The sequence below is a fragment of the Anomaloglossus baeobatrachus genome, chromosome 1 (genome assembly GCF_048569485.1).
Source record: "Anomaloglossus baeobatrachus isolate aAnoBae1 chromosome 1, aAnoBae1.hap1, whole genome shotgun sequence".
Classification (NCBI taxonomy): domain Eukaryota; kingdom Metazoa; phylum Chordata; class Amphibia; order Anura; family Aromobatidae; genus Anomaloglossus; species Anomaloglossus baeobatrachus.
Window position 1 is genome coordinate 952477620 of NC_134353.1, and position 16335 is coordinate 952493954.

Here is a 16335-nt window from a genome sequence, read left to right on the forward strand (position 1 = left end):
GGTGCTGGTCCTGTATGAGGCGGGTTGGGTCTGGTGCTGGTCCTGTATGAGGCGGGCTGGTTCTGGTGCTGGTCCTGTATGAGGCTGCTGGTCCTGTATGAGGCGGGCTGGTTCTGGTGCTGGTCCAGTATGAGGCTGCTGGTCCTGGTTGTCAGCTCTCTGTGCTTCAGGGGGAGGCGCTGGATGTAGACACAGACCCTCGGCTGCAGCCCCCTCCTTCTCCTGTATGGCTGAGCTGAGTGGCTCTGCTTTATGTTTCTTCAGCCTCCCCTGTGTAACAAGCGCTGTGTCCCTGCCTCGTGGAGCTCGCGTGTGAGGGACGCTCCTCCTTATCCGGCTGCTGTTCCCACTCCTCACACTGGCTGTGGCTTTGTACAGACTCACCGTCCCCGCTGTCACCGTCCTCCTGCCTTGTGTGGAGCCGTCACTGCCTCTGCGTGGGTGAGTAGTCAGGCTTCTTCCCTGAGCGTCCACTGTTGGCTGGTGAGACTTACCCCTGGTACCTCCGGATCTCGGGAAAGTTGGGTCCCACCAGCACGACCCTGGTCCCGACCTTATCCCGCTTTCCGGTGATTCACCGACCTTAGTGACCTGGATAGCAGAGTATAGGGCAATCTGCTGCGGGGAGCTCGTCTACAACGCGGCCATCATCAAACTCCACCACCCAGAAGTCGAAGCCCTTTTGTTTTGTTTTTTTTTTGCCCAAAAACTAAAAAAAATTATGTGGGCTTCACCATATTTTTGTATGTTAGTCTTTTAATTTTCAAGAAATAATAATAAAAAAAAATGACATGGGCTTGCCCACTTTTTGTGTCCTGCCAGGTACAACTAGGCAGCTGGGGATTGGAATTCACAGTGCAGGGTGGGCCAAGCTTTCTGCCCCCCTGCCCCACCCACTGCGAATTGCAGTCCGCAGCCGCCCCAGAAAGTATCACTTTCATAGAAGTGCCATCTTCTGGCGCTGTATCCAACGCTTCATCGGGCCTGGCACCGGGTGGCATGCTGGGTAATAAACAGTTAATACCAGCTTTGTTTACTAGCTGGTATAAAGCCCGAGATTATTGTCAGGCCACGTTTGACCCAACCATTAAGAATCTCCAATAAAGGGTTAAAAAAGAAAAGACTACACAGAGAAAAAATACTTTATTTGAAATATATCCACAGACACACTTAAGGGGGCTTTACACGTTAGCGATATCGCTAGCAATTTCTAGCGATAGCGAGCGTGTAAGTACCCGCCCCCGTCGCGCATGCGATTGTTTGTGACCGCTGCCGTAGCGAACATTATCGCTACGCAGCGTCACACATACTTACCTGGTCGTCGCTGTGACTGCCGAACAATCCCTCCTTCAAGGGGGAGGGACGTTCGGCATCACCGCAACGTCACTAAGTGGCCGGCCAATGAAAGCGGAGGGGCGGAGCTGAGCATGATGTAAACATCCCGCCCACCTCTTCCTTCTGCATTGCGGCCGGCGGCAGGTAAGGAGACGGTCCTCGCTCATGCGGTGTCACACATAGCGATGTGTGCTGCCGCATGAGCGATGAACCACAACGCTAAACAACCCTTACCGATTTTTGAGTTTGGGACGACCTCTCCATGGTGAACGATTTTCACCATTTTTGAGGTCACCTAAGGTCGCTGGTAAGTATTACACGCTGCGATATCGTTAATGACGCCGGATGTGCGTCACTAACAACTTGACCCCGGCGACCAAACATTAACGATATCGTAGCGTGTAAAGCCCCCTTTAGGGACTCCATGTTTATTACTCCCTCTCACCCCTCCACGATCCTGGTCTTCTGTCTGAGAGACAGATTTCTGTACTGACCATGCCAGGCTGCTTTCTGGGCATGCTCAATACAGACAACAGGATCCTGTGTATCAGGATCCGGCGACTTCCGGTACACAGGATCCGGCGCTCATTCAAATATATTGCAGCTAGCGCTGCAATATCACGGATCCATTGACGTGCGGTATTTTGACAAAGGACAAAAACGCTAAGAAGGAAGTAGCATTTTTGACAAAAGATAAAATACCCCAAAGCAACGGATCCAGTGTGTGACGCACGCAACCGCATGTGACCGGATGTTGCCGCAATTCCATTGGAAATGCATTAAAATGACAACGCAATTGTAAAGGATCCGGTTTTGCGGCAAAAAATCCTTTCATGCCGCAGCTAAAATAACGCTGATGTGAAACCAGCCTTAGCGGTGTAGAGCAGCGCGGTCTGTAGAGAGGTAATTTTTATGGCTTGAAAAAGGCCCTTTGTCGGCCGAAACGTTTTTGTTTTCTTTTTGCACTTTTTCCTTCTGTATGCTGGAACAAATACGGATTTATAAACGGAGTGGGGCTTATCGGTGCCTTGGATTCTTTACAAAATTGCAGCTGGTGGAGAGCTGCACCAACCAGCACAAGTGTGGAGCGGTGCCTGGGATACTGTTGATTCAAGCCAGTCTGTAGAGATGGTTATTCCTGTTGGGGTTGCGCTCTTTCTCGCCATAGCTGAAGAGCGGAAGACCCGGCACTACACATGGGGGAGGAGAGAGAGCGGCAGACCCGGCACTACACATGGGGGAGAGAGAGAGCGGCAGACCCGACACTACAGAAGGGGGAGAGAGTGACAGACTCGGCACTACACATGAGGGAGAGAGAGCGACAGAACCAGCACTACACATGGGGGGTGGAGAGAGTGAGAGACCCGGTATTACAAACCGGGGGTGGGGGGAGAGCGAAACACGATTTATGATTAACTCCTTTAAAGCTGGACAATTATAGGGCCAGCAAGGTGTTGGAATCGCCCAACCTACTGCACAGTCTCCTCAGATCAGATTCAGTCGGCGCCGGCAGAGAGGACGGAAGACGATATCTACAGTTTATTGCCTCAAATGATTTCCCCTTATTATCTTCACAAATGTTTTCTGTTTTTAGTTGATTTTTTTTAACATCATTTCATCCTCATTACAATAAAGGATTCTCTGTTTTCTTTTTATTTTTCTGATTGACCCATAAATGATGAATAAGGAGAAAGACCAAATTATGGAGAAGATATTCAGCCTGAATCTGGAGATAATCTTCCATCTTACTGGAGAGGTGAGAGGCTCTGATGTCATCACATTACATCATTATCTATGGGGATAACAGAGGATATGACCGGGGAGGTGAGAGGCTCTGATGTCACCACATTACATCATTATCTATGGGGATAACAGAGGATATGACCGGGGAGGTGAGAGGCTCTGATGTCACCACATTACATCATTATCTATGGGGATAACAGAGGATATGACCGGGGAGGTGAGAGGTTCTGATGTCATCACATTACATCATTATCTATGGGGATAACAGAGGATATGACCGGGGAGGTGAGAGGCTGTGATGTCATCACATTACCTCATTATCTATGGGGATAACAGAGGATATGACCGGGGAGGTGAGAGGCTCTGATGTCATCACATTACATCATTATCTATGGGAATAACAGAGGATATGACCGGGGAGGTGAGAGGCTCTGATGTCATCACATTACATCATTATCTATGGGGATAACAGAGGATATGACCGGGGAGGTGAGAGGCTCTGATGTCATCACATTATATCATTATCTATGGGAATAACAGAGGATATGACCGGGGAGGTGAGAGGCTCTGATGTCATCACATTATATCATTATCTATGGGAATAACAGAGGATATGACCGGGGAGGTGAGAGGCTGTGATGTCATCACATTACATCATTATCTATGGGGATAACAGAGGATATGACCGGGGAGGTGAGAGGCTCTGATGTAATCACATTACATCATTATCTATGGGAATAACAGAGGATATGACCGGGGAGGTGAGAGGTTCTGATGTAATCACATTACATCATTATCTATGGGAATAACAGAGGATATGACCGGGAAGGTGAGAAGTTCTGATGTCGTCACATTACATCATTATCTATGGGGATAACAGAGGATATGACCGGGGAGGTGAGAAGTTCTGATGTCATCACATTACATCATTATCTATGGGAATAACAGAGGATATGACCGGGGAGGTGAGAGGTTCTGATGTAATCACATTACATCATTATCTATGGGGATAACAGAGGATATGACCGGGGAGGTGAGAGGCTCTGATGTCACCACATTACATCATTATCTATGGGGATAACAGAGGATATGACCGGGGAGGTGAGAGGCTCTGATGTCACCACATTACATCATTATCTATGGGGATAACAGAGGATATGACCGGGGAGGTGAGAGGCTCTGATGTAATCACATTACATCATTATCTATGGGAATAACAGAGGATATGACCGGGGAGGTGAGAGGCTCTGATGTAATCACATTACATCATTATCTATGGGGATAACAGAGGATATGACCGGGGAGGTGAGAAGTTCTGATGTCATCACATTACATCATTATCTATGGGGATAACAGAGGATATGACCGGGAAGGTGAGAGGTTCTGATGTAATCACATTACATCATTATCTATGGGAATAACAGAGGATATGACCGGGGAGGTGAGAGGCTCTGATGTCACCACATTACATCATTATCTATGGGGATAACAGAGGATATGACCGGGAAGGTGAGAGGCTCTGATGTCACCACATTACATCATTATCTATGGGGATAACAGAGGATATGACCGGGAAGGTGAGAGGTTCTGCTGTAATCACATTACATCATTATCTATGGGGGTAACAGAGGATATGACCGGGGAGGTGAGAGGCTCTGATGTCATCACATTACATCATTATCTATGGGGATAACAGAGGATATGACCGGGGAGGTGAGAAGTTCTGATGTCATCACATTACATCATTATCTATGGGGATAACAGAGGATATGACCGGGGAGGTGAGAGGCTCTGATGTCATCACATTACATCATTATCTATGGGGATAACAGAGGATATGACCGGGGAGGTGAGAGGCTCTGATGTCACCACATTACATCATTATCTATGGGAATAACAGAGGATATGACCGGGGAGGTGAGAGGCTGTGATGTCACCACATTACATCATTATCTATGGGAATAACAGAGGATATGACCGGGGAGGTGAGAGGCTCTGATGTCACCACATTACATCATTATCTATGGGAATAACAGAGGATATGACCGGGGAGGTGAGAGGCTCTGATGTCACCACATTACATCATTATCTATGGGAAGAACAGAGGATATGACCGGGGAGGTGAGAGGCTCTGATGTCATCACATTACATCATTATCTATGGGAATAACAGAGGATATGACCGGGGAGGTGAGAGGCTCTGATGTCATCACATTACATCACTATCTATGGGGATAACAGAGGATATGACCGGGGGGGTGATGGACTCTGGAAATGTCTGTAGTGATATTATTAATGTCTCCACACTCAGGATTACACAGTAGTGAAGACCTCTAGTGATCGCTGTCAGGTCCCTGTGTATGAAGGACGGGGAGGAACCCTGAGCCCAATCCCGGGGCCTCCACCTCACCCCCGGATACATGAGGACATCAATGACCAGAAGATCCTAGAACTCACCCACAAGATGCTGGAGCTGCTGACTGGAGAGGTGACACTGCTGGGAATGCTGGGACATTATACAGGACGGCACTGGAGGATTCTGGGTGATGATGGTATCATTGTGTTGTCAGGTTCCTATAAGGTGTCAGGACGTCACTGTCTATTTCTCCATGGAGGAGTGGGAGTATCTAGAAGGACACAAGGAGCGGTACAAGGAGGTGATGATGGAGGAGCCCCAGCCCCACACATCACCAGGTAATAGACAGGACTGAATACACCCGGCCTATAATTATCTGTATGTAATAATGATGTCCGTCCTGTCTGTGTCTCCTGCAGGTCTCTCCAGTACGAGGACGACCCCAGAGAGATGTCCCGCTCCTCCTCCTCCTCCACAGGATCCTCAGGTAGATGGAGATCTCCCCTATGAGGTGTAGACGGCTGTGACCTCCTTGTGGTCAGTCTTGTTTTCTCCAGTATTAGATGTTTTATACTTGTGTAATGAGAGCGGTGGAGACGGCAGGATCACAGCTGACCACAGACCTCGCATGCAAAATCTGTGGTCCAGCCAAAAATTGCTATTTCATCATCTAAATGGAGATTGCAAATCCGTGGTCCAGCCCCATAATGACATTTCATCATGTAAATACTGATTATTAATTTAGGTGACACAGGTGTGGGCCTCGGGTTGTGAAACAGCTGCTTAACCCCTTCACGACCGCGGGCAGTAAAATTACGTCCTATTTTAACGTGACTTAACGACCAGGGACGTGATTTTACTGCCTAAAGTTCATTTGATTGCCGTGGCCATAGCAACGGCTTTCAAATGATGTCCCCTGCTGTTTCTTACAGCAGGGGACCTTTGCTTGACCCCAGGGGGGGTGGCATCGCCACCCCCCATCGACAATCGATGTGATTGGCTGTTCAAATCTGAACCGCCAGCCACAGCGTTCGCACTGATTTTGGCAAAAATAATGCCTGAATTAGTGCGGTACTGTGAGATCCGGCTATGAGGTGCTGTAGCAGCTGCAGCACATCATAGCTGGAGCTTTAACATGTCGCCCCCAGCCCCTGCAGCACTGATTGGAGCCATCGTGCTATGACGCGCAATCACTCCAATCAGTGTGCAGTGGGGCGGTCTGATCTGCAGGTGGCCGCCCTCCCCAGGCCTGTGCTGGTCTGCGAGCCCTCCCCCAACATGTCTGCAGCGTGCACTGGCTGGTACTTGTGGTACCACGCCACCACTGCTGCTGCTGCTGCCGCTGATGTCACCGCCGCTTCAGCTCCACATGAGTATTGTGCTCACCTTGCAGCTCCTGCGCGCTCCCGCGTTGGCCCCTGCCCGTGCCCCCCCGCGATCTGCCCCCCCACGCCCCGATCTGTCCCCCGACATCCCGATCTGCTCCCCCCGCGATCTGCCTGCCTCCCCTGTGATCTCTATTCTGCTTCCTTCCTTCTGCCTCTGTTCTCCGGTATCCCTCTTACCCTCCCCCTCTGCGACCCCCCCCCCCCCCGACGTCCTCTTACCTGCCTTCACCGGGTCGTCAGAGGTCTTCACTGGCCCAATCACATCTGCCTCCATCGCTGGGTTCTTCCTGGGTCTTCTGCTGATCTGTCCAACGTCCTGCCTGCTGCTCCTGTAAAGCTGTCCATCTCGCTGCCTTCTGTTCCTCCTGCAGTTCTTCTGGTCAGTGATCCTCCTGCTAATCCTCTGGGTACTGTGAGTATAATTTTTTTTTTTTTCTGTATCCCCTGTCCATTTTTACACCTCATCCGTCTGTGCGTCCCGCTGAACGCTGATCAGGGATGCAAATAACGGATCGGCATCCCTGCTCAATTTTTGACGTGACTTTTTTTTTCCGTATCCCCGACGCTTTTTGTATCTCATCCGACTGTGCATCCTGCAGCGGCTGATCAGTGCACCGCGTCTGTGCGTTTGAAAAGTCAAATGGCGTTCCTTCTCTTCTGAGCCCCGCTATGCGCCCAAACAATTACTTTCCACCACATATGAGGTATCTGCGTACTCAGGAAAAATTGCACAATATGTTTTATGGTGCAGTTTTTCCTGGTATCGTTGTAAAAAAAAAAAAAAAGCTACCTGGTTGATGCAAAAATTTTGTGGTAAAAAAAATAATAATTTTCACGGTTCAACGTTATCAACTTCTGTGGAGCCCCTGGGGGTACAAGGGGCTCGCTAAACATCTCGATAAACTCCTTGAGGGGTCTAGTTTTCAAAATGGGGTCACTTGTGGGGGAGCTCCATTGTTTAGGCACCTCAGGGGGTCTCCAAATGCAACATTACTTCAGCTAATGATTCCAACCAATTTTGCTGTCAAATGGTGCTCCTTCTCTTCTGAGCCCCGCCATGCGCCCAAACAATTACTGTCCAACACATATGAGGTATCGTCGTACTCAGGAAAAAATGCACTATAAATTTCTTGGTGTATTTTTTCCTGATACCCTTGTGAAAAAAAAGCTACCTGGTTCAAGTAACAGTTTTGTGGTGAAAAAAAAAATGTTTCTTTTTCGCTCCTAATTGGGAGACCCAGACAATTGGGTGTATAGCTACTGCCTCCGGAGGCCGCACAAAGTACTACACTTAAAAGTGTAAGGCCCCTCCCCTTCTGGCTATACACCCCCCCGTGGGAGCACGGGTCCTTCAGTTTTTTGCTTTGTGCGAAGGAGGTCAGACACGCACGCATAGCTCCACTGTTTAGTCAGCAGCAGCTGCTGACTATGTCGGATGGAAGAAAAGAGGACCCATACAAGGGTCCCCAGCATGCTCCCTTCTCACCCCACTTTCTGTCGGTGGTGCTTGTTAAGGTTGAGGTACCCATTGCGGGTACGGAGGCTGGAGCCCACATGCTGATTCCTTCCCCATCCCCATTAGGGCTCTGGGCGAAGTGGGATTTTACCGGTCTCCAGGCACAGAGACCGTGCTCCATCCGCAGCCCCTGGAGAAGCCGCTGGATTTGTAGCTGAGTATCGTCAGGGACATGGCCCTGCTCCGTCAAGGTACTCTGTGTCCCCGTGCATACGCGCGCACACCGCAGCATTGCTGGGTGTGTTAGTGCGCCGGGGACAACAGCGCTGCTGCGCTTGTGCCATTTCCTCACTTCAGCTTAGCTGAGTGGGTAGACTCAGGGAGAACGGTCGCGCCGGCCGCTGGGACTGCGACGCGGCTGGGACTTGTGGTGCGCCGGGGACTTCCGCGCTGGCCGTGCATATATCACGGCCGCGCTTATTACTACAGTCCCCGGCTTTTGCGGCCTAGTTCGTTCGTTCCCGCCTCCGCACCTGCCAGTCAGGAGGAGGGCGGGACGCTGTACAGAGCATCAGCGCTGAGGGCTGGAGTCGTTTTTACATACTCCAGCCCTCACACCAGGCACAGTAGGACGCAGTTTCCCGCTCTTTGTTTGTGGCACGCCCACGGTCCGCCCCTCTTCACAGAACGCCGGCAGCCATTCCTGCCTGCACGCTGAGCTGCAGAGGGGAGACGGGGAGACCCAGACACGGGATTCTACGGCCTCATACCCGCTGTTCAGCGGGCGGTAAGCAGCCCTCAAGGGCTCACCCCCACTTGTGCCGTTTGTATACTGAGTATTTTGTGTTTGCAAATACTTTGTACTGTACGGTCGCTGGTGATTCTCGGCTATATACCCTCCTAGATTACAAGGAGGCAACAGCATGTCGTCCGCAAAACGCAAGGGTGCCAAGGCACAGACATTATATGCTGCCTGTACCGCATGTGGGGCTGCTCTACCGGCAGGTTCCACTGACCCCCATTGTGTGCAGTGCTCGGCCCCTGTGCAACTTGCACAGCCGGGGCCTCTGCTGGACGTGACCCAGGGTGTACCACCTGTGAATGCTGTCCAGGTGACAGGAACGGAGTTTGCAGCTTTTGCTGACAGATTGTCTATGACCATGTCAAAGATTCTTGAAACATTGCAGTCTAGACCAGTAACTCAGACCATGGACACTGTGGCATCATTGCTCCCTGGTCCCCCTCAGCTGGAACACTTCCAAGCTCCGGGGGTGTCACATGCACCCCAGGGTGACGATTCTGACTCGGACGACAGTCCCAGACAACCTAAGCGGGCTCGTTATGAGGGGCCCTCAACTTCGTCTCACTGGTCAGGATCCTAGCGGGACGAATCTATGGGTGATGAGGCGGATGTAACTGATCAAGATTCTGATCCTGGGTCCGCTCTCAATCTGGATACACCGGATGGTGACGCCATAGTGAATGATCTTATAGCGTCCATCAATAGGATGTTAGATATTTCTCCGCCAGCTCCTACTGAGGAGGAGGCAGCTTCACAGCAGGAGAAATTCCATTTCAGATATCCCAAGCGTAAATTAAGCACTTTTCTGGACCACGCTGACTTTAGAGATGCAATCCAGAAACACCACGCTTATCCTGAGAAGCGGTTTTCTAAACGGCTTAAAGATACACGCTATCCTTTTCCCCCTGACGTGGTCAAGGGTTGGACCCAGTGTCCCAAGGTGGACCCTCCAATCTCCAGGCTTGCAGCTAGATCCTTAGTTGCAGTAGAAGATGGAGCGGCACTTAAAGATGCCACTGACAGGCAGATGGAGCTCTGGCTGAAATCCATCTATGAAGCTATTGGAGCGTCGTTGGCGCCAGCTTTCGCAGCCGTATGGGCACTCCAAGCTATTTCAGCTGGGCTTATACAAGTCGACTCGGTCACACGTACATCTGCCCCGCAGGTGGCACCATTGACCTCTCAAATGTCTGCATTCGCGTCTTACGCGATTAATGCTGTCCTGGACTCTACGAGCCGTACGGCGGTGGCGTCAGCCAACTCCGTGGTTTTGCGCAGAGCCCTGTGGTTTAGAGAATGGAAAGCAGATTCTGCTTCCAAGAAGTGCTTAACCAGTTTGCCCTTTTCTCGTGACCGATTGTTTGGGGAGCGTTTGGATGAAATCATTAAACACTCCAAGGGTAAGGACTCATCCTTACCTCAACACAGACAAAACAAGCCCCAACAAAGGAGGGGTCAGTCTGGTTTTCGGTCCTTTCGAGGCTCAGGCAGGTCCCAATTCTCCTCGTCCAAAAGGACTCAAAAGGATCAGAGAGGTTCAGATTCTTGGCGGACGCAGTCACGCCCAAAAAAGACAGCAGGAAGAACCGTTACCAAGACGGCTTCCTCATGACTTTCAGCCTCCTCTCTCCGCATCCTCGGTCGGTGGCAGGCTCTCCCGCTTTGGCGGCATTTGGCTGTCACAGGTCAAAGACCGTTGGGTGAGGGACATTCTGTCTCACGGGTACAGGATAGAGTTCAGCTCTCGTCCTCCAACTCGTTTCTTCAGAACTTCCCCACCGCCCGACCGAGCCGATGGTCTGCTGCAGGCGGTGGCCGCTCTAAAGGCGGAAGGAGTGGTGACTTCCGTTCCTCTTCAGGAACAAGGTCACGGTTTTTACTCCAATCTGTTTGTGGTGCCAAAGAAGGACGGGTCCTTTCGGCCCGTCCTGGATCTAAAGTTGCTCAACAGACACGTAAAAACCAGGAGGTTCCGGATGGAATCTCTCCGCTCCGTCATAGCCTCAATGTCTCAAGGAGATTTCTTAGCATCAATAGACATCAAGGATGCTTATCTTCACGTGCCGATTGCGCCAGAGCATCAGCGTTTTCTACGCTTCGTTATAGAAAGCGAACACCTGCAGTTCGTAGCGTTACCTTTCGGGCTGGCAACAGCCCCTCGGGTCTTCACCAAGGTCATGGCAGCAGTAGTAGCTGTCCTGCACTCGCAGGGTCACTCCGTGATCCCGTATTTGGACGATCTACTTATAAAGGCACCCTCTCAAGAGGCATGCCAACACAGTCTGAACGTGGCACTGAAGACTCTCCAGAGTTTCGGGTGGATTATCAACTTTTCAAAGGCAAATCTAACCCCGACCCAATCACTAACATATCTTGGCATGGAGTTTCATACTCTCTCAGCGATAGTGAAGCTTCCACTGGACAAGCAGTGCTCTCTGCAGACAGGGGTGCAATCTCTCCTGCAGAACCAGTCCCACTCCTTGAGGCGCCTCATGCATTTCCTAGGGAAGATGGTGGCAGCAATGGAAGCAGTCCCTTTCGCGCAGTTTCATCTGCGCCCTCTACAATGGGACATTCTCCGCCAATGGGACGGGAAGTCGACGTCCCTCGACAGGGATGTCTCCCTCTCTCAGGCAACCAAGGACTCTCTCCGATGGTGGCTTCTTCCCACCTCATTGTCAAAAGGAAAGTCGTTCCTACCCCCATCCTGGGCGGTAGTCACGACAGATGCGAGCCTATCAGGGTGGGGAGCAGTGTTTCTTCACCACAGGGCTCAGGGTACGTGGACTCAGAGAGAGTCCACCCTTCAGATCAATGTTCTGGAAATCAGAGCAGTCTATCTTGCTCTGCGAGCCTTCCAACAGTGGCTGGAGGGCAAGCAGATCCGGATTCAGTCGGACAATTCCACAGCGGTGGCGTACATCAACCACCAAGGGGGAACACGCAGTCGACAAGCCTTTCAAGAAGTCCGGCGGATTCTGACGTGGGTGGAAAACACAGCATCCACCATATCCGCAGTTCACATCCCAGGCGTGGAAAACTGGGAAGCAGACTTTCTCAGTCGCCAGGGCATGGACGCAGGGGAATGGTCCCTTCACCCGGACGTGTTTCAGGAGATCTGTCGCCGCTGGGGGATGCCGGACGTCGACCTGATGGCGTCACGGCACAACAACAAGGTCCCGGTTTTCATGGCACGGTCTCTCGATCACCGAGCTCTGGCGGCAGACGCCTTAGTTCAGGATTGGTCGCAGTTCCGACTACCTTATGTGTTCCCACCTCTGGCATTGTTGCCCAGAGTGATCCGCAAAATCAGGTCCGACTGCCGTTGCGCCATTCTCGTCGCTCCAGACTGGCCAAGGAGGTCGTGGTACCCGGATCTGTGGCATCTCACGGTAGGACAACCGTGGGCGCTACCAGGCCGTCCAGACTTGCTGTCTCAAGGGCCGTTTTTCCATCTGAATTCTGCGGCCCTGAACCTGACTGTGTGGCCATTGAGTCCTGGGTCCTAGGGACCTCAGGTTTATCTCATGATGTTGTTGCCACCATGAGACAGGCTAGGAAACCATCCTCCGCCAAGATCTACCACAGAACGTGGAAGATATTCTTATCTTGGTGCTCTGCTCAGGGAGTTTCTCCCTGGCCATTTGCATTGCCTATTTTTCTTTCCTTCCTGCAGTCTGGGTTGGAAAAAGGTTTGTCGCTTAGCTCCCTTAAAGGACAAGTTTCTGCGCTATCCGTATTCTTTCAGAAGCGCCTGGCGCGACTTCCTAAGGTACGCACGTTCCTGCAAGGGGTTTGTCATATCATTCCCCCTTACAAGCGGCCATTGGAACCCTGGGATCTGAACAAGGTTCTGATTGCTCTCCAGAAGCCACCTTTCGAGCCTATGAAGGAGATTTCCTTTTCTCGGCTTTCACAGAAAGTGGCTTTTCTGGTGGCGGTCACGTCTCTTCGGAGAGTGTCAGAGCTGGCGGCGTTATCTTGCAAATCTCCCTTCCTGGTGTTTCACCAAGACAAGGTAGTACTGCGTCCAATTCCAGAGTTTCTTCCCAAGGTGGTATCTTCCTTTCATCTCAATCAGGATATCACTTTACCATCTTTGTGTCCGCATCCAGTTCACCAATTTGAAAAGGGTTTACATCTGTTGGACCTGGTGAGAGCACTCAGGATCTACATTTCCCGCACGGCGTCTCTGCGCCGTTCGGATGCACTCTTTATCCTGGTCGCTGATCAGCATAAAGGGTCGCAAGCTTCCAAATCCACCCTTGCGCGGTGGATCAAGGAACCAATTCTTCACGCCTACCGTTCTGCTGGGCTTCCGACTCCTTCTGGACTGAAGGCCCATTCTACCAGAGCCGTGGGTGCGTCCTGGGCATTACGGCATCAGGCTACGGCTCAGCAGGTGTGCCAGGCGGCTACCTGGTCGAGTCTGCACACTTTCACCAAGCATTATCAGGTGCATACCTACGCTTCGGCGGATGCCAGCCTAGGTAGACAAGTCCTGCAGGCGGCGGTGGCCCACCTGTAAGAAAGGGCTGCCTGACAGCCCGATCGCGAGGTATTATTTTACCCACCCAGGGACTGCTTTTGGACGTCCCAATTGTCTGGGTCTCCCAATTAGGAGCGAAAAAGAAGAAGGGAATTTTGTTTACTTACCGTAAATTCCTTTTCTTCTAGCTCCAATTGGGAGACCCAGCACCCGCCCTGTTTTTCTGAGGGTATTTGTTTTTCGGGTGCACATGTTGTTCATGTTAATAACTTACGTTCTCCGATATTGTTTATCGGATTGAATTTGTTTTTGAAACAGTTATTGGCTTTCCTCCTTCTTGCTTTTGCACTAAAACTAAAGGACCCGTGCTCCCACGGGGGGGTGTATAACCAGAAGGGGAGGGGCCTTACACTTTTAAGTGTAGTACTTTGTGCGGCCTCCGGAGGCAGTAGCTATACACCCAATTGTCTGGGTCTCCCAATTGGAGCTAGAAGAAAAGGAATTTACGGTAAGTAAACAAAATTCCCTTCATTCATGGCTCAACATTGTCAACTTCTGTGGAGCCCCTTGGGGCTCGCTAAACATCTAGATAAACTCCTTGAGGGGCCTAGTTTCCAAAATGGGGTCACTTTTGGGGGAGCTCCATTGTTTAGGTACCTCAGGGGGTCTTCAAACCCGACATGGCGTCTGCTAATGAGTGCAGCTAATTTTGCACTCAAAAATTCAAATGGCGCTTTTTGAATTTGAATTTGATTTCCACCACATATGAGGTATCTTCGTACTCAGGAGAAAATGCACAATACATTTTATGGTGCATTTCTTCCTGATAGCCTTGTGAAAAAAAATCTTCCTAGTTGAAGCAACAGTTTTGTGGTAAAAAAAATTTTTTCTTTTCACGGCTCAACGTTATAAACTTTTGTGAAGCCCCCAGGGGTTCAAAGTGCTCACCAAAAATCTAGAAAAATTATTTGAGAGCTCTATTTTCCAAAATGGGGTAACTTGTGGGGGAGCTCCATTGTTTAGGCACCTCAGGGGGTCTTCAAACCCGTCATGGCGTCCACTAATGAGTGCAGCTAATTTTGCGTTCAAAAATTCAAATGGTGCCCCTTCCCTTTCGACCTCTGCCGTGCGCCCAAACAATTGATTTTTACCACATATGGGGTATCAACGTACTCAGGAGAAAATGCACAATAAATTGTATGGTGCACTTTCTCTTTTCTCCCTTGTGAAAATGAAAATTTTATGGCTAAAGTAACATTTTTGTGTTAAAAAGTAAAATTTTCATTATTTTCCTTCCACATTGCTTTGGTTCCTGTGAAGCACCTAAAGGGTTAATAAACTTCTTGGATGTGGTTTTGAGCAGTGTGAGGGGTGCAGTTTTTAGAATGGGGTCTTTTGGGTATTTTTTGTCACCTCGACCTCTTAAAGTCACTTCAAATGTGATGTGGTACCTAAAAAAAATTATTTTGTAAATTTTGTTGAAAAAATGAGAAATTGCTGATGAACTTTGACCCCTTCTAACTTCCTAATGAAAAAAAAATTTGTTTCGAAAATTGCGCTGATGTAAAGAAGACAAAGTGGGAAATGTTATTTAGTAACTATCTTGTGTGACATATCTCTCAGATTTATGGGCATACATTTTCAAAGTTTGAAAATTGCGAAATTTTCAAATTTTCGCAAAATTTCCTAAATTTTCACAAATAAACGCAAAAAATATCGGCCTAAATTTACCACTGACATGAAGTACAATATGTCACGAAAAAACAATCTCAGAATCGCCAGGATCCATTGAAGCGTTCCAGAGTTATAACCTGTCAAAATGACACTGGTCAGAATTGCAAAAAATGGCCCGGTCATTAGGGTGTTTTAGTGGCCGGGGGTGAAGGGGTTAAAAGAGGGGAAAGATACATTAAACATGAGTAGTTAATCCCACAATTGTGGTAGAAGGGGGCATAGGTGTGGTGTTTGAGGTGTACGTGGGGTAGGTGCTAATGTTCCTGCAAGCTCTACTGAACAAACACTGGCATGTCCTATCTAAAGACAACTGACGGCTTCTGTTACCAGGCGGGCTACTCCGCTCCTTTTCTTTGGCAGCCTCACAGTGGTATGACTTGTAGATGAAGGCCAGATAGAGCATGTGCTACAGTGGACAGCAAGCTCTGCATCAAGTGGCCTCTCCTCCTCTTCCTCAACATCACACACAGTACAGTCTTCAGAAGTAGCACCCCAATTACTCTTGTTCTCCCCGCGTCACAACTCTCCAACCATCCAGTGACTGTGGGGAATCACAGATGAGCGAGTCTGCAGAGCTGTTCACACATTCTATCCCTTGAGTATCAAAGGCTTGTTCCAAAGATTCTGAGACTCAAGAGGAGGAAAGCATCTGCACTGATGCCCAAAATCTTTGTCAATTGGAACCGGGCCCGGACGAAATTGTGTCCGAGCATGATCCAGACCCTCGTCAGCAGACGTTATCCTCCAGGGCTGGAGGTGATGATGTTGATACTCGGATACCTGAGGAGCACGCCTAATGTATTGTGCTGTGAAGGCAGGAAGAGGAGGAAGAATGACTCACGGGCGAGGAATGGGACAACAGCAAGGATGATGATGAGGTTGTAGTTGTAGATTCCACTTGGTGTGAACCCAGAGACATGCAGCCAAGTAGCTCAGGAGAGGAGGAAGACGAGGAGATTACATTGCCGTTTTCCGAGCAAATTCGTAGTAATGCAACCACACCATGTGCTTCATTGTCAGCGAAAACCTCAGG

The 16335-nt window shown here is 49.8% G+C and overlaps 1 protein-coding gene across 1 annotated transcript in view; it reads left to right on the top strand.

The window, feature by feature from the left end:
• Positions 1-242: 242 nt before the first annotated feature.
• LOC142257014 (uncharacterized) overlaps positions 243-16335 on the top strand; it is a 64302-nt gene continuing 48209 nt past the window's right edge. The window contains exons 1-2 of the mRNA XM_075329065.1: positions 243-441; positions 3023-3091. Of these exons, the coding sequence (XP_075185180.1) occupies positions 253-441; positions 3023-3091 (258 nt within the window). The 5' untranslated portion in view covers positions 243-252. The remainder of the gene's footprint in view (positions 442-3022; positions 3092-16335) is intronic.